The following is a 22,476-nucleotide window of genomic DNA, read 5'->3' as shown; positions in this document are numbered from 1 at the left end:
TGGTGGTGTCAAACACAACCGATAAAGTGTTCCCTAACTGGCGGACTTTGTCCCTGTTGGGATGAAGTCCTCCGAATTTAGTCTGGTTCTTCAGAATTGAAGACATCTTTCCACGTTATTCACTACTAGCCATATCCATTGTGTCACTGCTTTTATCCAGAGTTGTGGGATTCATATCTTGCGACTGTTTTCAAGAAGAGACTGAATACGTTTCCGGTGGCGTTCGGTTCCTACCAAGTGATCTAAAATCGTGCTTGAAAAATATCATCAGGCTCTTTCCATGTCGGACCGGACAGTTCACCAGAATCATACAAGTCAGGTAGCTAGCTGACTCGATGTTGCGCGGCAGAACATGATGATCAAATTAGAGAAATCAGTGCTGAAAAATTTCGGTCTACAACAAGCCTTCTATTATACGATGGACATGGGTTTTCGCCTCAATTTCAAACAGAGGAGCTGCTGCTTAAATTTATTTTACTTCTCAGGTCTGTTTTCCGTATGCAGCTGCACATTCTGTGACAAATTCATATCACTATTGGTTTTTACCATCATAAATATAGTAATAGATGGATAAGAACCATTCTCAGCCTTGGTGTGACAGCAGCTTCAGGCACCAGACACCAAACTGTGAGGACATGTCTCCACCGCAGATAGATGTTTCTAGAAAGTAAGAACAGATGAAACAACGAAGTCCCATTTTTAAACTGAAGCCTCCAGCTAAATGAGTGAAAATCACTTCTGACGCGTTTTCTTTGTTGACAGTTACCCACAACCTGTCGTACTTCTAATCGATAATTTTCTCTCTCCAGTTGATATTAACTACTCATCACTTGTGAGTAGTTACAAATCGCATATGGTCACGGTGTTGTCAAGCTAACCATCGATCCCCCTCTTTACCATAACTGAGTTTGGTCTTCGAGTTTGGTAACTTCTTTCCTTCAGGTGCTAGATTCACCACCTCGTTAAAATAATGTTTATCTCGTAAAGGTGAGGCAAAGTGATGTATCTTTTCCACGAACGTCCTTTGCAAGAATCTGTCGGTAATCTGTGGTTCTAAGGCGCCCACTTGAATGTGTTAGTCTGTAATCACACGGAAAGAAGAAAAGCTCAGAACAGTTACATATACTGCGACCTACCGGTTTTTAACATAATTCCAATTCGGATCCACTTGTGGACAGCGGTCAGCTTGTCTGCTATGCAAATAGCTATGTGTGCATGCGGTTTCAAAGCGTCGAATGAGTTCGTCGTCTGAAAGGAAATTTTTCAGTGGATCCGTGGGAATCTCCCCCTTCAACATGGGAATCCGAAGAGGATCTGTGCGATCTGACCAGTCAAGGAGCAATTTTTACAGTTAGTAGTACAACACAATTGTCAAAGCGGGAACATACGTGACAGAAAACCGGTAAAAGTTAGACCCTGTTGTCACCACTGATATAAAATTTGACCGCAACTTGAGTGATGTCAGACATTGTGCATGATCCATATCCACAAACCAGGCTAACTCTAGTGAACTAAAAGTGGCGAGATTATGTAATGCAATGAGAATTCAACCGCATACTGAATGATACATCAACAAAAATTGCGAATTTTTTCACATGATTAAAAGGTAATGTAAGAAGTAAAGATCAAAGGAAACTTTCCAAAGGAAACGTTACTAAAGGTGTGAGACTCTTCCCTAGTATTTCAGTCAAACAAAGGTGGACAGCAAATCAACTTACCGAAGTTCATGCTGGAATATATGGGACATGCCTCATAGAAAGAATACTGATAACATTCGTTGTTACTCACAAAGTGTATGAGTAGTATGGATTAACGTCGAAACAAACTTGCATATTTTGAGTGTTGCTTCAACTGAAACACGTTCAGTTAGGGATTACTATAAACGAAAATTAGTGCTAATCCCTGCTTATTCGTCCGTCGGAACCAATTTGAACTGCAAGCTAGTGACAGTTCTGCTGCGACATCCTTTGAGTTCGCAGGCACTGAATCCTAGCACTTACCTGAATGATTGCTGAAATATTGAGTGTACCTACAGTGCACACTTGCAACATCATCGTCTCCCTTCTAGCGGTGGAAACTTTCGGAATATTTCTATAACGTGCTAGAACCTGCATGATAGCCACGGCCCACTGCGCAAACAAGGGTTCCATCGCACACAGCAAACTCGGGATTTGGCATGAGACGTGGCAGCAACAAGTCCTTTTTCATTCTTGGCTGTCACATTCAAGATGAAATTTTTGTCTGCTGGCTTTAGCTCCATGAAATCTGCCACCTGTCATTTCAAATGGCTCGACAACGCATAAAGAGCACGACATATGTTGTTCTCTTGTAAAGCTATTTTTGTCTAACCTCTACAACATTTGGTTGATTTCGGACTCCCAACCAAACGCAATCAGGTGGCTGACTTTGGAGCTTGCTCTCACCGAGCACGTAAAATGGAACCAGCTGGAAGTCAGTCTTTTACACTTAACTTCATTGAAGCCAGAACCGCACACCTGCCACGTGTCTTTACGCTACGTCAGATCTCGACAAAGACTGTCAGTGGGGCCTGCTTCAAAGCGTTGAACAAGGCCCTTGCCACTGCTGCTGTCTGAATGTATGTCGTTTGATGGCTAGCTTGATAATAGGGTACATACCCGTCCTAAAATATAAGATAACCCGGGATGACTATGGCCGATCAATCACAATTTACTATAATTTGTTTTTTGGCCTGTGATATAACCTGATGGTGGATGGGGGACTTGCTACACAAGTTCAATTACCAGGTGGGCCTAGAAAATAACTGCACGTTGAACTGGCTTAGGTCAGTCACGCAATTACGAACCACTATGGCATTACCGGTAGACGCAGCTAAATTTTATGTTTATAGTATTCTTCAACTGAGTATGTTGTACACATGTGGTGTCATTTTTAGGCTCGGGCAAAATTGAGGGGTTCGGGATGTTTTTGCTTAACGTGAAACTACTGAAGAGCAAGCCCTACCAAGAAGAAAAACGGCTGTGAATTTTCTGGAAATTTCCATGAACCCTATTATGACCGTCATTCAGAAGCGTTGATCAATGTTTAACATTGATTTTTCTACCAAAATGGTAGGGTCTTGAGTGATTCCCAAGACAATGAAGAAACACACTGCTCTCTGTGTTCTGTACAATGTTGCGCTTTTGTCATATTTGGCCTAGAATAGTATGTGATTTTGTCACGATTTTTAATCACTTACTCTTAGTTTGTATGCATTCTGGAAGATATCAGAAGCACAACTAAGCAACCTAAGTGTCTCAATTACCCGCAGCGCTTCGGTGACTCCGAGTTGTATAACAAAGCTGGTGGTGAATTTGTTTTCGCGGAGATCTTCCAGTAAACTTAGATCACTCAGATTTCAACAAGCTTATGCTAAAATTTGTCGCTGGAAGTAGGTTAAGGTGTTCGAGCAAGTTTCATGGCTGAACGTACTGTGCCGTAAACCGCAAAGGACACGGAACCGCATCAACTTGTTACACAAATTTCCCATGCAAGTTGATGGGTTTCTCCTCACGGACTGAATACTGCTCATCACTGAGACAACGGGATCGTGCGAGAGCCACAAGCGTACGTCGGACGTTTTAACTGGATTCGACACGTGTATCGGTTAATTCGTTTCATTAATCCCGTGGGTTTTTAGGCCGGAAAGCTTCCACTTCTGAACGAGGGTCAGAAAGTATTCATTAAATGCTCTGGATGATCATTTAAGCCCCGATTACCTATAGCTTGCTGTCCAACCAAGCCATTCCACCCGAGATTATGGTATAGAAGGACACCCAACAGATGGAGTGGAGCGAAAAGCATCCAGGTGTCTTAGACACCATGAAAATAGAAGATACTGATTCTCCTGACAATGGGATCAGACAGTGTGGGATAGTTGAACAACTTGATTAGGTCTGGTACAGAATCGAGTTGAAGGAACTCGTGCGCCATAATCAATCATTTGCTGTTTTCGTAGTTGCTATTCAAAGGTCCTTTGAAGGTACTTGTTCACGAAAACATGCGTAGACACCTACCTAGAATGACAGCTGTGTGATAATCGCACTCAGTCCTAACTACCTCATATTAACGACACTTCAAACACTTGCACACGGTGAGGCGCTTGGGACAGTCACAACTAAGAATAATTAGACTGGATCAGGTTTACGCCTACAGCTGCGAAATGACCTCAAATATTTGAGCTCAAGTAGCCGGCCCGACGGGGAATTTCGTGATAAATCGGGTTGAAATGATCGTTCGAATAATGCGATAGACATTTTTTGTAAGGCTTCATGGTTAGCTGCAAGCAGCTTGGAGTAAGAACGTCGCAAAAACCTTCAGGGGAATGGTCAGATGAAGTAGGTGTGTATGTTCACGTTATCATGAGAACAGGCAAACCTGTTCATGTACATTCAAATGCCGAACGATAGCCTAAACTGGATTCTTTCAGGAAAAAAATTATCACTGAAAGCATTTTTCCCACATGATATTTTTTGCGCTTTGATATTTTTTGGCAGTTGAGGCTGGGACAATTTACGTGGGAATGACCTGAGACTGAAGATGACTACAAACCCCAACCAACACACGAAAATCTTTTCAATATAAACACAAAAACGAGCAAAGGATAGCCAACTGAATTGGAAAACCAGAAAAAACCTAGTGATGTTAGAATAAGGGGACACATGGTAACTGTGGCGACGACAGGGGAGCTGGGGCAGATGAACTTTGGTACAAATCACGTTTAATTCAAGTTCGAATATCATTTGGACGTTGCCCAACCAGAGCCCACGAACCAAGCAGCAGGATATACCGTCCAAGCCAACAATCATAATGAACGCTAACTAGCAGCGCAAAAAAGACCTACGTGTCCATAAGCGCCATACTCCTCAACATCTACATAAGGTCGAACCGTTGTTTTACAATTACCAGTCTACTGTCTACTTTTCAAACCCTCCCGTCTGGTGATGAAACGTCCATCACCAACATGCAAAACCAGTCGAATGGAACCAGTACTTAGCTATCGACACTCGTTTGAAAAAATTCTACTTACCTCTTCTCGATGATGTCGGAATTTGACTGTGCACACTACATAAGTAGCAGAACAATTCCTTCATAATTTCAAAAATTGACAGGGGAACAGGTAGGACGGTCGCCAACTTGTTTGCGAACACCAAGGCAAAGCGGTTGTGTTTCCATAGCTGAACCGATATTTGTTCGACATCCTGAAAGACGTTGCTGTATTGGAAAGAAAAAGAGGGGAATTACACTGGATATTTCAAAGTTCTGTGTGTTGGCAACCTATTGTACTCAAGGATTCCCAGCTTTTCATTGCTAGTCGATGAAACGCATCGGTGCTGGTGATAACCTTACGGAATCTATTATTTACAGGACTTCTGATAGGAGAACGCTGAGAAAACGAAAAACCATGAATCTGGCGCGAAAAAGAATATATGGCCAACACAGGTTGTTGTTTCATTGAGCTAGTTCAGAGATCACCCTAAGACGTGTATAACCGATGTTTTAACCGAGTGCCTGGATGATTTTTGACTTATAACCTTTTATCAACGTTACACAATGAAACTAGAGTTACTTCGAAATTTGTAAATTAGTTTTCCTATTGGGGAAACACGTTTTTAATCCGGGTGGATAAGGACTGCAGGTGGACAAGTCTAACGCAACAGAAGCTGAGTTGATCTCAGCTGTTGAAGGTGACTAACCAGCCGACGCGCATTTAGATATCAAAGAGATTTTCACAAGTAGGCCGCATGAGTGCACGGTTTCGGCAGTTAAATCCTATCAGTTCGCCGGGCACTGGCTTCCGCTATGTCCCGATAAGCTATTGGAATGGATGCCTCACAGTTTTCGCTCCAGTCCAACTGCAAACTCACTGGTGTTAGCGAGGCACAGAATGTATCAGATGACATAAATTTATGGCTTCAATACTGTATGGGCAGCTTTCACGAGTTGAAAAACGTCCTATTATTTGAAACATCGTAAACTATTCATCCATGCGTTGAGTTGGACTATCAGACACCCATCTTTGACAGCACTATCTTTGGAACGGTACACTAAGATGGTTCTGAATAGCTTTCACGTCCATTATCCTATATTTATTTAGCTTCGACCAAAAATCATTGTCTTCCCCAAACGGTGATATGGCGAAAAAAGGATGGTTCCAAGCATGTCACATCCAAGACGCAATATAAAAAGGAAGAATCTGACTTTTAAAGCAGTGTAGGAAGTCCTAGATCAAGTTTATTTGTCCGTAAATACATAAAAAAACGATTTCGGTGACTAAGGATTGAGTACCCCAGCAGCATGAACTTTATTGGTAAATGGGTCGTTGTTACGACACGTGAATAATCTGACTTTCAAGGAGAAATTAAGCTAGGTGGTTATTCGGAGGTTGGGGTCAACTGATGAGCCACATAAAAGGCAGGATAGCTAGTGGGCTGTCTGGGATTTTCAGCCGAAGCACGTGATGTTTGCTATGCTTCCATCTAGTTTTTTATTGACTTATCAACAGACTCTTCTAAGGAATGCCCTCGAAACTTACACGTTAACCGCTCAGACGTCATTGAGCGCACCAGATGTCCATAGGCTAACTGACTGAGGTCGGTAAGTAGGACGGTCCCTTTCAAATTCCTAATTTCGGCATTGGAATAATAGATCAGAAATTTTACAGGAATAATCACGAGGATGGACGCACATGTATCCTTGCATTCATTAATTTTTAACTGCTGATACCTGCTTTTATTCAGAGCAGTCCATGGAATACGCTGACGAAAGTACAGGTGAATTATTTTAGGGATGGTCATTTTTGGATTTTTGCCTCAAAATGTATTTATTATGAAGCTAAGACTGTGAAACTGGTTTGAAACGTCGCTTTCCATCACTCTGTAGAGTGATTCACACTTATAGTTGCTAAACATTGAAAACTTACAAGAATTTGCTTGCTGGTGTTCTACACTGACCCTAGTTTTCAACGCTGGTAATGTAAGAAAACTGATCGAGATCCTCTGACAGATACAGAGTACACTTGTTACTCAGCACTTCAGTAACTCATCGGTCGGTTGCAAATCTACACGCTTAGCCTGGAAAACAGATGGTCGAGAGTCCAGAAACACTACCTTTCTGACGAGCTCCAATTCGTCGAATTTCTCTACCACTAAGGCTCACTCGGCACCTCGATTCCACGAAGAATCTTAAACAAATACATCGTGTCCCGCAAAACTCCGGAGGGTTTCGAGACCATGAATTCCCGGCTAGTACTTCGAACACAACCGTTCGGCAGCAGGCTGCTGACCGACAGTGTATCTAAATCCCACTTCGACAGGATATATTGCTACACATCCGTCGGTCACGGAAAACAAATCACATGGTCACGTATTGACTGGTACTGACTGCGAATTAATCACAATGTTGATTAGCCGCTCGGTTCAGAACGAGTAATTGTTTGAAGTAATAGCCGATAAGTCGCGAGTTCGAAAATTCCCGGAGCGCATACATCTGACGACTCTCAGTATGGATAAAACAGTTGTACAACGTACATTGGCTTCGCGTATAAAATGAAATCTTTAGTTGAAGTATTCTCCAAAATCTCCAGACCCGTCACGTCTATGCGGACTGGCTGTTAAACCAAATCTGCCTGTCAAAATTGTCTGAGACACCGGGATTTGACCAGCGTTTCTTACTTAACTGACGGTTCGGATCGGGTCGGGTACGAGATGCAACCTTATTACCGAAAGAAATCGATAGGTTGGAGACGTCGGTGAACTATTTCAGAGTCGCCACCATAAAGTTACCGTAAGGGACAACTAAATGGATCAACTTATTGGAAATTCTCAAACCGCTATAACTGAAGAAGAATTATCCTCACTTGCCTGAAAATCGCAATGAGGAGATTTATCAATAAAATACCAGCTAGGAGCATATAGAATGCGAGAAACAAGGGCACCATGTAGTTGAAATGTGGGCAGTTTGGGTCACTGGAGAACTCGGAGCAGTTTGGTTTTTCAGCTGCAAACAGGAGAACAGAGAGAGAGAGAATGGAAAAATAGTTAGTTCCTGGAAATCACCCTTTACACGTTTAGATGTTTACTGAAGAACAGCCTTATGGATTATGCAAAGTCCGTCTGCATGAAGAAGAAAACTGTGACAAACTTTTTTCTGAAGCGCGAATGTGATTTCAGGTTGAATTCACTGTGACCAGGAGAAAATCCGGCGAAAAAATTTGAATTTCCACATGTAAGTCAAAACTTCGATACAAGCTGAAGCTGTTATCATGCACAAATTGACCAAAACAAAACAAGGAAGAATGTTGAAAACCAAATTTACACCGAACACATCCATTTACAATGTTTGGGTTCAACTGAGAAGTTCACTTGGTACGTATAAACATGAAACCAGTTCCTGAACAAAATTGGATTTGAGTCTGCTCACACCGGACGCACAACATAACGCCCGACAGACAGGTTCGCAAATGACCGCGGACCTTATGTAAACTTTAGTTTTGTCGAAAGAAATATCTCGTTTTTTTCATGCTTATTTTGACGCCATGTCAAACTAATCCTGATGAAGGGAGCTGTAAACTTATGGCAAAAGCTATTTGGTGCACAGTCCTGCTGTGTTTCCGTGATACTGTTCTAATTCACCCCATTTCGCTATTGTTCCTTATTCCAGTAACATGACCCCTCGGTTCATTAACATACTAGCCACTATAGTTTTAGCCACGGCGACCAGTCTTGTATGATCACCTTTCAACATGTTAAGAGCTCTGGGGTATCCGTATGATTACTAGTCAACATTCAGGCGACCATATTGGTCGTTATGAAATATGTGCAGAAAAACTGATGTAAAAGAGTCGGTAGGTAAAATGCGCCTAACACAGATAAAACACCATCTTAGGGTACCATGTTACCGAATTAGATTTCAGTAACCTAGCCCAGTCACGAAACCTCCTTGAATCACTCCACTATTGTCAGTGCTTTCGAAAATAGCCAGTGAGGTTGTATGACCTGTGCAAGCAAAACACACTGCTTGTCGGCTGCTAATGAGCAAACGTTTTATCGTTAACTAGTTCGAATTACCTTGAAGATACGTGAGTTTCGCACTGCTGATGATTCCAAATGAGGACAGAAGAGCTGTCGGTACTTCTAGGCTCTTCAAAACTCCACTTACAGAACAAAATCTTCAAGGGCATGTAGAGATGACTGGATAAACGTCAATAAGTTGCACATTCACGTCAGAAGGTCCATGTCCCTTCCTTGAGTTCGGTATAACGACTACTTGAACAAAAATCTTTGATTAACTTTTATCGAAGCTCTTCGAGAAACAGCTTCTGAATCTTCAGCTTAGACGATGAGGTTTGGATTGAACAAGGCTGGTGCACAGAATTCAAGTCAGCAGGAGGAAAACTTCATTCATAAGCAGGATAATAACCAAACTTGAATTACATCTTAACATTTCTTCAGGTACTTTTAGAGTTGACTATAATCCTCGAATCTACTCAGCTCTACTTCCGTTACTATGTGCCACTTGAAATAGACACTATTTCGACCATGGCACTAGCATCCATATAACAGCTCACTAAAACAAACGCAAGACTGGCCGAATACTATTCACCGCCAACTTGCTCCATTACCGATCGAAAATAACTGAAAGTTGCGCGTCCAATATTGATTAACAACGGTTAGTTTATAAAGCTGTCCGCTAGGGCTCACGTGGGCCTGTGTTTACAAGAGATGTTGATGAGAGCGCTAGGTTGTCAATAATTTGCGCCATATTGTATGCTGAAATGGCACGGTTGGTTAAGTGTCCAAAGAATAGCTCCCGAGTATACTTTAGTGAAACGGCACAGCTTTCGAAATGCACATGACTTCTAGTGTGCAAGATTAGAAACAGTTCACTTACGAGCTAGTTGGACCAGGGCACTGACGGTTCGTGAAGTACATACAGGTATATACACAATGTCCACCCTGAATATAATTAGGCGGTTTTTCCTTTGAGACTAACCAGCCATCGATTTTATGCGTTTGTTACATCAGCGATTAGAAGCAGTTCCGGAAAAATGCAATCAAATGTACCAACCCTGTTGAGATGCGTCTTCCTAAAAATGACTCACAAGAGCAAAGGAATTCCCTTACTCTGAAAACCGTTCGGATTGTTCCGGGAGTATCTCCTAAATGCCAGTTTATTGTCTAACAACCAGTCCGGAAGCGTGTTAGCTGCACCAAAGATGATCCTCAGGATGAATATGCTAAGCATTGTTCCGTAGATTCAAAAAAATGGACAAAAATTTCGCTGAGTGACTTTTGAAAACATTTACACTCAGTACCGTTCCCATTCCTATATCTTCTCTTTTCTCCTGTAGAATTGTTTTATGTCACGTCATTCCAAACCATAATTCGCGAGAACCTTGAGTATGGAAAATAACTGAGAACACATGAAATCGAATAGTTCTGAGCGATTCTCACAAAAAATCGGCGTGTCCAAAGATAGTCAGATGTACTCATTTGAATCACTCTGAGACGTCTTTTATTCCAAAAAGTCCTACCCAGAAAAGTCGCTAGATGTCTCCGGTAATTTACTACATAGGAACGCCCAAGCATATCAGATTTCTGATCGTAGCAGCAAGAGGTGGATTATTTGTTTATCTAGAGATCATGAATAACGCGCGCTCGTAATGAAAACCGAAAAACTCCCATCCGACCAGATCAATTTGACTTTTTATGCAAACTGAAGGCGGCACAACCTCGATCGTGTTGTTGAGCACTTCAGCCAGTTGGGAATTTCTGTCCATTCATCATCTGCGGTTATCAGACTTTCACAACACAGGACGGATTGAGTAGAATTCAGCGTTAAAGAACACCCAAAACCAGATTTCATGCAAAAAATGAAGTCAACCTATACTGAAAAGCCAGGAGGACCTTGCAGCTGATTCCTGTTCGTGAACATTTAGTCGATACTAGATCATTTGACATAAAATGGGTGACTAAATGGTGAGGGCACCATCGTCTGTCCACTACTACAGAATGACCACAATGCTGTCCAACCAACCGTTGTGAATGGTTCCGTATTCAAATTCGTGTTGTAATTACTACATGAGATGAACACGGCTGACACTTTACGGCAAAGATGGGGATAATTTCACAAAGCTTCTTGGTTTTTTCCGCATTGAAGCGACTTCCGTTGCTAGATACAATTCTCAATAATTTCCAATGTCTTGTGCAAGCAAATTCTATCCGTATTTCAACGTGTTAAACAAAGATAAAGTTGCATTGGCTTTGACAGTATCAATTTCAAACTTCTGAACCAGCCCTTTTCTAAACGTTTTAGTGTTTGGGGTAAACTGCATTTGACTGACTTATTTCAGGACCATTTCAGTTCTAAAAATAAGTAGACACTACTGTGAATCCGGAAGCCGTTAATAGTAATACGTGTTTTTATTCTTTCGCAGCTCAAATGAAATATGTATGCTGTCGCTCTTTTAGTGGAAAGATTGAACGTATGGGTGTGTTACTCTTTCGATTCAGAAAGCAAGTACCGCAACTCGAGAACTCGCACTGCGGAATTCGCATTTATCCTCTCAAGTTCCTTCGCTATACCAGTGTCTTCTTTTGCAGAACTTGATAAAGTTGTTGACGAAATACATCCTCTTTCGGCTGCATTTGACGTGGCGTGTTGTGTAAGCAGGGATAGGTTGATTGAACATCCGTCTGATTCACAGTCAGCCTAATCATTACAGTTGGTTATTGTCGTATGACACGGATAAGATAACTCCGATGGTACTCCATGGGCAGGGTAGGCTCAAGCAGTCTTGAAGCAGTCTGTTGGTTGCTATAAAACTTGACTGTGACGCCGGGGCAGTAATGTTGGCGCTAATTCTGACGGTAAGGTCACAAGGATTTTGCAGTTGTCTTCGCTGTACAACGAAAAACTCATGAAATTTTACCAGAGCGAATAACTCTGAGTTACTCGAATTCTTCCAGCCGTTCCTCGAGGTTTCTGTCTTGGCCAACCTCAAAACTATTGCGGTCAGCTGAATCCCTATATGTAGAAAAACAAGGACGTCCTGAGCTTGGAATTTTCAAACCAGCCACAGTTTGGCGGATCAGGACACTTGGATTTCAGCTTTATTAAGATTTAACGACTCCAGTCTCTTCTTCCAACCTCTCCTTCCACCATACGAAAAAAGGGAATCGACCTCTCATCATTTTTTTTCAAAAAATTGGTTTCTAAGATTGTGTCTTACTGGTACAATTATCGGTAACCGCATTACAATTCTTGTTGTTGATTCCAGCTGAGTCCCTATATGTAGAAAAAACTAGGACGTCTTGAGCTTGGAATTTTCAAACCAGCCACAGTTTGGCGGATCAGGACACTTGGATTTCAGCTTTATTAAGATTTAACGACTCCAGTCTCTTCTTCCAACCTCTCCTTCCACCATACGAAAAAAGGGAATCGACCTCTCATCATTTTTTTTCAAAAAATTGGTTTCTAACGATTGTGTCTACTGGTACAATTATCGGTAACCGCATTACAATTCTTGTTGTTGATTCCTCAATAACCTCAATAACCACTGACCGATCTTACCGAGAGTGTAGTCGAGGTTCAGTTCACCGTACAAATTCCAGTACGGGTAGTGAACCACATCTCGCAGAGCAGTCCAATCGAAAGAGGTCCGGCTTGGATAAAGTAGGGCCTGTACGGCAACCCCATAGGCAACCAGTATGACCACGACGATCAGGCAGAACAGGCCGAGTTCTTTGAGCATCCGTTGAATCATCACAATTTTCGGCCCCAACACGGGAATCGCGCCGTAAAGAGCAAAGACACGCGTGTAACAGAAGACCACTGAAAAGGATAATCGCATTTTATTGACAAGCAATTCTCATCAACTGGTGTATCACGAAAGTGTCTCTAAGATGTGTATTTCCGGCACACGGAAGATTTGGATAACCACGGGCTTTTTCGGTTGATCTCCTTTTCCAAAAAAAAATCAAAGACACGTTTTGTTCCCAAACTGACAAACTGATGAGGTTCTCAGGTTCAGGGTAGTATCCACCCTTCTACCTAAGTGGATAAATACAGTTTTTGTATGCTTCGTGCTCAGATAACACAGCCCGCGTGAACACGCAGAATATGTTCAGCTCACCAACCACACTTCTGCCGCGATTAGGTAGGTGCGGTGGCTCGGGATTCAGTCAAACCATTATTGGTGCATTCATGTTGCATCCTTGTATGCGCTGCACTTAGATTTCATAGTATACATGGTAGTAGAAATCCAAATCAAATGTGTTCAAACTCATATGCGCGGCAACTGTAGGAGACGGAGGCTGAAAACAATAGTAAACATTGCAACTGTTTACAATGTAAACCGTAAGCACTGTGTGTGCGATCCATGTGGGTTCTGTTGCGTGTCTGTACCGTGCGTGTCTGTACCCTTACAATGTGCAGTATACAGATAATAGTCGGACATTATCGTGACTTAGGAGTGAATTCGGACTACTGTCTTTGAATGACTGGGGAGGCGGCAGGCAGTTTCAAGGGGCGTTTTGAATCGGGCTCTTTTCAGCGCTCTTCTGTCACATAGTTGCAATCCAACTCGTATAAATCAACACAATACCTAAACTGGCCTAAGTTTTTCGTCATAAATCACCTTGTTCTGCGTATCTGCGACATGGGTTGGGTTGTTTCTCGTATTTTTTGGCCGTTAGGGTTGCATTATTAGAACAGGCTCCCTCAACCCTGTATGCCAGCTCCTGACTGTCAGCGTTTACTCATACCCTGGGGTCACGCTCTACCTCCACTGTAGATCGCTCAGTGTGTTGCCGTTTGTAGGTGCCCCGGATTTTATGGGTGCATGGTGACCGTGGCTTCTCCGTCTATTCGTATCTGGATTACCCATGACATGGTGATTACTGGTGATTCCATTACGGTTAACAGTTCCCATACCAACCACTTTCTAAAACTAAGAAAATAATCTTTATGTTTTCGATGTAGTAACTCTGAAGATTCTGACTTCATAAGTATTCAAGTCTTACCTTACCGCTGATTGTTACAGTTAACCCATAATGGGTCGTTATTGGACGCCATAGTCTCCACTACTACTTATTGTGGATTAAGTAGGTGTAAGCTCCAAAAGCTTTCAAGTGAGACGTCCGTTGACGTTCGCCTGGCTAACGATCTAATGATCTAGATCTACCCGCTACTTCACATCTTTCAGTATAGCCAAACAGTTCGCATCGTTTCCTGGCTTACTTGTCACTTTCTGTTTATAGTTTGCCGTGCTCAAACCCCAAACAGGACTTCGTTTAAGTTCACCAAAAGGTTCATCTAGACAAACGTTTGTGTTCAATCCAGATATCCAGGAATAGTTGGCCCTCTCTAGTAGCGTTTTGCATTTAGAATCTCTGCTTTCAAAGATACAAACAGAAGGGTGATAACGTTTAAAACAGACGTACATGTTAGCGCGTAAAACGGTTTGGCCACTGCGAAACCTTCAGACAGCCCAATTCGGAACAGCATACTCAAGCTTGCCAAAAGGATGATGAATAGATCCAGTAAGAACCAACCATATAGTTGAAAATACCGCTTAAGGCTCAGGCTCGAACGGGAGACAAGTACAATCTGAAACATAAAATAGAGATGTATACACATAAGGAGAGTAGCTGTGGAGCATTCTAATAGGTTAACGTAGGAGATGACCTTCTGTGAAGTTCAGGGTATTTCTTTCGAAAGAAGAGTGTAAAATGTTAACTTTAAAGACAAAAGTGGTATGCTGCAAGGTTTAATTTGGGCGCCGATCAAAACCAGGCAGTTTCACCAATATCTGTCATGTATGCAAGTGTGATGAGCAGCTGTCTGGTGTTGTGATCACGTGACCGAACCAGCCATATTCAAGCGGTCAGCACTGGTTAGGTCAAATACGCCTGATAGACAGCCTTTTACTACCGGTCGTAAACGGATAATTAATAACTCCATCTGACGGTCCAAGGCGGCAGCTGTAGTACTTGTCAGATAGTCCGACGATTCAAGAGAATGCTAGGAATGACGAGCTGGATGGAGTCATGCAAATGTACGTAGTTATTCTTCAGTATACGGTGGAGGTGCTGCAACCTACGTCCAGTGTTTGGGTCGTATTGTCACGTGATTCGCTGAAACAAGGTGGATTGGTGTCCCCATGAGCAGATGGGGTTTGTGCTTGCATCGCTACCGTCGGAATAGCGTCAGCAGGTCATTCACAGGAGGAAACTCATTTAACCAAAAATGTCAATCATATTTTTCAGGCCAGGATGACATTTGTATGCACCGTTTCTGCCTAATTACGTTGGGCAAACGTAGACAAGCATATTCTCAACAGATGTGTTCTACACAACATTAATAGAAAACTCTCGTAACGAAAAGAATAAAACCTGGTAAACAGCAGTAAATGCTTCGAAAATGAGTAAGGGTTAAACCATTTGAAAAATTCCTCATGAAATCTCAATTGTATACTTATGGATTGGCGAGTTTCATTATGAATCGAATTTTGTGTGGCAAAATTCACTCTGACAGACTCACTTCGTATCAGCACGGAGAAACATTTACCTAAGTTTGCTATTAAACCTTATGTGCTTCTACTATTCTCTGAAGTATGCAAAAGGGGTTGAAGAGCACATCACAAAGGATGAATATTCTACCGGAGCTACTAAATGAGTAGGTAAACTGTCAGAGGACTAATTGAATGAGATGTAAAGAAACAGAGAGGTGCTTCCTAAGAGAACTGGTCCGATTAAATAGAGGGATGAACTTCCAATGCACAGTGGATGTAAAACCAGGCACTATTCTCTGAAGTATGCAAAAGGGGTTGAAGAGCACATCACAAAGGATGAATATTCTACCGGAGCTACTAAATGAGTAGGTAAACTGTCAGAGGACTAATTGAATGAGATGTAAAGAAACAGAGAGGTGCTTCCTAAGAGAACTGGTCCGATTAAATAGAGGGATGAACTTCCAATGCACAGTGGATGTAAAACAAAACCAGGCACTATAGAGGAAAATGTCGGTAGCTCAGGTAGCGTAGATGGTAGTCGTTGGCTTGTTCGCTGAGCTGGGCAATTTGATTGCAAACGTCTCATCACCAATCGAGGTGACATTATCAGTGCGTTATTGGGGAGCGTAGTAGTGCGTAGCGGTGGGTTAGTAGTTGTGCACAGCTCACCGAACAAGCCAACGACCACCAACTCAGGCACTTGTAGACCTCATTGAAGATTAGAGGTAATGAAACATTGCAGCGCGGAGGAAAGCACACGATTATGAGAGATACAGGTAGAAAAAGATGGGTAGGAAAGTCTGGATTATTGGCAAGGATGTGTTTGATTATGGACTGAACAGCTAAGTCACGAAAGTTAAAAAAGAGAATTTTCTCGAACTGGGTCTAGTCGAAATCACGTGCTTCCGTAGTTAGGCGTTCATCAATAATGGATGTGACAGTGGAATAGAATTCATTTAAGAATTTATCTAGTAGGTCCAAAAATGCTTGAGAGGTGAACGGAAGTTTAGCAAACAGGAGTGCAGATAGTCTGACAGCAATTGAAGGATCCCTTCCAAGAGAACATGAGGAATAAACTGATAATGTCAGTCTTGGGGAAATACAGTCTGGTGTTGGGAGGTAAGATGAAACAGACGCGTCTTTGAAGGTGTTTTTAGTAATTTGTCTCTGAAACAATATGCGTAGAGTTTATCAGGACGAAGGTCACCATTACATTAGAAGGCGACCAACTGGGGTCCGAATATGGACCATCTTTCATTTTGCCATCCAAATAACACCGGCGGTTTTTCTCTCAGCACAGTCTCTGACCAGCCCAGTAGCTCAGACTTAAGCGAAAGCGCAGGTTCACTTGACGGTAAAACAATGGTTTCAGTTCTAATCCTCGTAGACCAAGAGAACAGTACCCTTGTTAGTAAAAAAAGAATTCGTGGACGAGAATCAAAATCTCGTCTCGGCTTCGGTAAAATCGGCTGTTGTATGAGCTGCGTGGCCCATGGATAAATAACGCTATATTGTATCCCAGTACAGGTGGACTACACTGCTTAGCTACCAACAGGTAGTTGAATAGCAGTGCTTTTTTCCGTTCTAACTTTTGAGAAGATGAAAATCTCAAGGTTCGGCTATCGTTCAGCTTTACCGATCCAGTCAAAGGACAAGCACCTGTAGAGATCTGTCCTGATTTACAGAGCAACCTAATGAAAGTCTTGATTGCTTTACAGCAGTTTGCCATATCAAGCTCAAAAACCGGCTGAAGACAGGAGAACTTGACAAACCACCCGAGATTCCTTCCACCGATGGAATAACCAATGGTCTCGCCGCTTTGCCTGCCTGCCAAAAATCAACCGGTTCCAGCGCAAAAACTTTTCTTTTAGGGACATACATGGTGTCACGGCATCCCATACTGAGCCTAGGGAGCACCGGTGAAAAAAAACTTGTAGAGTCGGCTATTTTGATGAGTTATCACAGGCAATCTGACCGAAAGACCAACTGACTTACGGTCTGGAGGGTCGAGCGTTTTGGATTACAATTCACATATATTACTGTTCAGAAAACTGAACGTATATTTTGTTTCTCAACTTGACCGACCCAGCTTGAAGTGAAGCTGAGGTAAATTATATTAGCACTCAAAGCTTATAGTCTGAAGTAATGCTTAAGTTTCAGTAGGGTAGGTGATGCTCCCCTCCTGCACTGAAAGCACTGAAGCCAAAGAAACGATGAATTTACTGACTACTCAGCTGCTCAGGTGACCCTCTGCTGACCCACCTATCATGAAATCATTCTGTGACGTCCCCCCTCCCCGGAAAGTAGGTCACATCTCAGCTTCGGTAGCCGCGAATTCGTATTTCTGAACGGATATTAAAAGACCAAAGGAATGGTGAGTGATGTATCTCACTTGCAGCAGTGCCATGTAAACAAAAGTGCGTTTTTGACGTCCTGGAATGTTTTTTCCAAAGCTGTGGACAGAATATGAACGGACTTACTCCATATTTAACGCATGGCTAGCTTTTGAGGATGTTTTGGGGGCACTGTAGATTTGTTTCGTCCGTATCGGACGTCATCAGCGGTCCGCGCCTCTCAAAACTCCGTTTAGTTTCCAACATGTGGCCTCCCAGTTGGTAGTTCGAAATTCTAACCCTATGGCCAAGAGCGTTTGATCAGCAGTGTGATTAACCTGTACTTATACAGGATTTAGCTCCAACCATCCTTTAATCACGTGATCCATATCGCGTGATCTTGTGTTGACTGCCTCTTCGAGTGACGAATTCTCAGATAGAAATTTCGATTGTCATGTGAATCTGTTCTTCTTCTGAGCTACTCTTATATTGGTGGTTGATGATTGATGTTTGATGATTCCCAATAAGAGTGAATCCCAGATAATTCATACAAATAACTTTGCAGAGAACAAGAACTCGCTTGCTAAAACCAGAAAATCCAGTCGCTAAGAGAGCTATCAAGTGGACCGGTTTTTTAAGCGAACTACTTAACTCCAAGACATGAGGCCTTCTGAAAGTTCATTTTCTTAAAGGACGGAATAAAGTTGGAAGCGGAATTTTACAAGCAGAAGCAAAAATGAAGACTTCGAGGTTATTGTCTGGAATAAAAAATCCCCTATTGTGTCCGGTGCCCCCAGACCACCAGTATTTTTTCTGTTAACGAGCAATGATATTTTCAAGGTATGCGTGAAAAGACAACAGTAAAAGATATGTTAAGTGGGGCCCGGAAAAATTCTAAATACAGACGGAGGGACCAGCGTGCTTTTCTGTTGCAGGGTATATGAGAATCGCCTGGATGTACGTTTCGATGTAAGCAAGCAGTATTGACATTGAGGTCCATTAGATCCCACACATTCACCGCTCGTCAGTTAGGCCAGTAGAAATATATCACTTTCACTCTAAACGTACCTTTCTGAGGACATCTATGAAGAAGCAGAGGAAATATCCCATTACGAGTGCCTCTTCCGTTGTGACATGCGATGGGACCATGCGGAATAACATGGTGTAAGAGAAGAATGCTAGGAAGGCGACATGAAATATCTATAAAGAATGGAAAAAATAACGGCCATCGGTAAACGTCAAGCGGAGATGATCTGGTGTGATGCAAATTTTGAGCTTCATCAACCTTTTCATTTGCTCAACTAAAGTTACTCTAATCTAGTAAACTGCTGTAAGGGACTGTTCGAGACAATCAAGTTATACATTACAACTAACAGGCCTACTCAATAGAGTGCTGTAATCTTGTCCTTTCGACTCTGCGCGGAATGCCCTTTCGTATATCTATCACAGAAGGGCAGAGAAATACAATTCTAAACCATTACAGTCAACACAAAAAACCGTAAGAAGGATTGGTTAAATTTGGTCACTTGAGTAGGTGATACAGGGATAAAGCTTAGCTTACACAGAGAAAAGAGTGAAGCATAATGCAAACGAACCACTCAAGTTAATCAAAAAAACTATATGTAGAATGGGAGTATGGACGAGCTCCGTAGCGTTATCCCAAATCATCTAGAACCACTTGCGTTCTGCAAATTCGGTCCTGGCTTGGTGTAGAGCACGTGCGAGTGTGAATGGGATCAGGTCGACTTTTAGCACGACCGAATGTGAACGAATCACTAGGACAAAATGGGACTAATTTAAAACGAAAAAGAAAATGGTCTTGAGGATAAAATGGACCACAATAACCATATTTCGGGTGTTAAGCACAACTATTGATAGACAGACAGAACAAACACAAGGGATGCAAGATGGATGAACACAGGGGTTGAACATTGAAGGATACCAGGGAAGGATAAGGAGTGAGTAGCTAATTTTTTATTCTGCTCCGTTTAGTGCAATCACATTGGGATGACGATGAATAAAGCGTTATTTTTGGCTAAAAAATCTTGTTCAGGTGAGTATCGATAAGTTTACAGCGGGAAGACCACGTACCGTTCACGTTTAACACAGATTTAACACAAACCATCCCAAAATATTGACGGATCCAATGGAACAGTTACTGATAAAGCCGGGAAGACCAAGTCAAACTAGCATATTGGGCCGGGCACATCAATCACATCGCTCCAGTCTGATCACGTTCACCAGTTCAGACGTGAAAATTCAGATACATCCAACGTGCTTTGGTGGAGTAGTGGTTACACGCTGGCCTCGCATGTCAGATGTCCGACTTTCAAATCCCCGCACGGCCATTGGATACGCACCGCTGATGAGCTCTAACAAGAGCGAAACTTGAGTCCAGTGCTTCCCTTTGATGTGGACTCACCGCAGTAATTACGCCAGAACAGGAGGATGGCCGTTCAAACGAGAGTGGTGTGACTACGAACATAATGGATAAGTTCATTGACTGGTCCATTGATTCCCTGGAGGCATGCGGAACGATGTGTCAGAGCGAAGGCTATGTAATCGCCTCTTTTTGTATTGCTTAGAAACGCAATATGACTATCTTTCATGTCACGGAATAACCATGATTGCAAAATGGACACTCCTTCGTTGCACAGCAACTGGGAATTATTCAGAATCATGTTAAAAAACAGTCCATTACGAGAGGTAACAATCAGGTGAGATTTGTGGACACTGAAATGTCTTTATCTTTGTCTTATTCTGTCTAAAGATTTCCACTTATTTTCGTAGAGCTTTCGCCCTTGTACATAGGTTCTGAAAACGAAAACACCTTCTCCTAAACACTTTCGTCATCTGAATAATTTATTCGCTCTTCATTCATGTGTTTCGTGAATTGCGGTCATTTAATTATGACAATCATCACTGTAGCCACGCTGAAAAAGTTTGTGTTATGGTGACAGCTTAGGGTATTTTCTGATTCCGATTATTAAAAGGGCAGATTGATTGCATACAACAACTGCTTGCTTCAGGCGCTCAGTATTGGACTAAAGCGATCAGGCAATTGAGTCGAGAGTACCAGTTCAAACTTTAAAGCTTCATTTAGTCATCCTGGGGTCTCAGTTAGGCTGGGAAATTATCCCACAGGACTTTTCAGCCAGAGGCATGGTTGCTTCAGTGAACAATGAAATTTGGTGAGCTGCAGAAATATGAAAGAAGATTAGAACGGTTTTCGGTTCGAGCACATACACAATAGAATACAACATTCTGACGTAGAAAGTTCTACTCCACTTGCAAAGGTTTTGCAGCTGAAGGTATTGTTCGGCTAATGGGCACCTATACTTCACTATTTAAGCAGCTTACAAACCTTGCTTCGAGTCAAGATGTTCTAACAGGTTGGCAGTGAAATGTAAACGGCATTGTAATTAAACTTCGTGGCATAGACAACCAACCACTAACCGAGAAGTACGTGATCAGAACAAACACTTTTTTCGTCGTAGAATCTGCTACTCCAAATAACCTGTTAGTGGATCGGCATTTGTGTCCTCTTTGGGTTGCATAGCAGACATGTACAATGTCGGAAAAGTAGGCTTTTTTCCACACCTCTTGACAAAGCATTTTTGTACCAAAATTGCTTATTTTGTTGCGATTCAGCTTTATAGCCTTTGATTTCATGGAATTTTTTCTAATCAAAATTGGGTAATGGGTTAAAATATTTGTACAAATACCGGCGTTCATTAGGAAAAGGCACGGCCCACCTCTTTTGAATCACATTCGGCAGTCGGTGCGAACTTATCTTCCCTAGATAAACCGACTATCTCTGTTATTCACAGGATCTCAAGGTTAAATTTGCTAACGTTCGTAATAGAAGAGCTTGAGTGGACTGGATCCCAAAGTCTCAAACTGTTGGTTTTTACTTAACAACCACTAATAAGGACCTTTCTTTGCTCATTAAGTATCGTTATCTCCCTCTGATAACAACAAACAAATGAGATGAAACCGATTGCGTTGCATTTCTCTTCCCAAAGAAGCCTCTGTTAACTAGATGATTGATGGAGCTGAACCACTGGACCAACCTTCTTTTAAAATTCACACGAGATTCATAACACATCTTCCTCATGATCTACCAGGCAAGGACTTTTGGATGGTACTCGGTCATCTCTCTTTAATAAGATCGCTTCACTGTTCAAGGTGCACTTTCACGTGACTAATTCCAAGAGTCGAAGCAACATGGCGCAGCGCACCTACATTGGCTGACGCTATGATTTTTCCACGTATAAGTTTGTCGCACTGATGGTGATCCACTGAATAACTGTGAACTGTTCAGTTACCAGCCCAAACGTCGAGATTTCAGAACTCATTGAAGACTCATGAGGTGCACACTGCTGACAATTCCCAGAGGAAATGAAACGGATTTGCGTTGTTTTATCGGTGTTACATGTTAAATCTTCGTTCTCTGAAAAGAATGCCTTCATGGCAGGATCAGAGAAGTTACGATGAGATTGTATTGGAACCGTGTGACGAAATATAACCACCTAACCAATATATCAAATTTGCGCAGGTACACTGTTGCAGCGTGTACGTCTCAGCGGATATAACCATAGTAATGGAGAT

At 42.2% G+C, this 22,476-nt stretch overlaps 1 protein-coding gene across 1 annotated transcript in view; it reads right to left on the bottom strand.

Annotated features, from left to right (window-relative positions):
• T265_00494 (hypothetical protein) overlaps nucleotides 1-22,476 on the bottom strand; it is a gene marked incomplete at both ends in the record, with an annotated part of 51,053 nt that overhangs the window by 5,248 nt on the left and 23,329 nt on the right. Inside the window, 6 exons of the mRNA XM_009164298.1 lie at nucleotides 1,137-1,323; nucleotides 5,048-5,232; nucleotides 7,947-8,016; nucleotides 12,592-12,852; nucleotides 14,463-14,628; nucleotides 18,934-19,065. Of these exons, the coding sequence (XP_009162562.1) occupies nucleotides 1,137-1,323; nucleotides 5,048-5,232; nucleotides 7,947-8,016; nucleotides 12,592-12,852; nucleotides 14,463-14,628; nucleotides 18,934-19,065 (1,001 nt within the window). The remainder of the gene's footprint in view (nucleotides 1-1,136; nucleotides 1,324-5,047; nucleotides 5,233-7,946; nucleotides 8,017-12,591; nucleotides 12,853-14,462; nucleotides 14,629-18,933; nucleotides 19,066-22,476) is intronic.

Source organism: Opisthorchis viverrini (genome assembly GCF_000715545.1).
Source record: "Opisthorchis viverrini unplaced genomic scaffold opera_v5_5, whole genome shotgun sequence".
In the NCBI taxonomy this organism is placed as follows: Eukaryota; Metazoa; Platyhelminthes; class Trematoda; order Opisthorchiida; family Opisthorchiidae; genus Opisthorchis; species Opisthorchis viverrini.
This window is presented reverse-complemented; position numbering and strand designations above follow the sequence as displayed.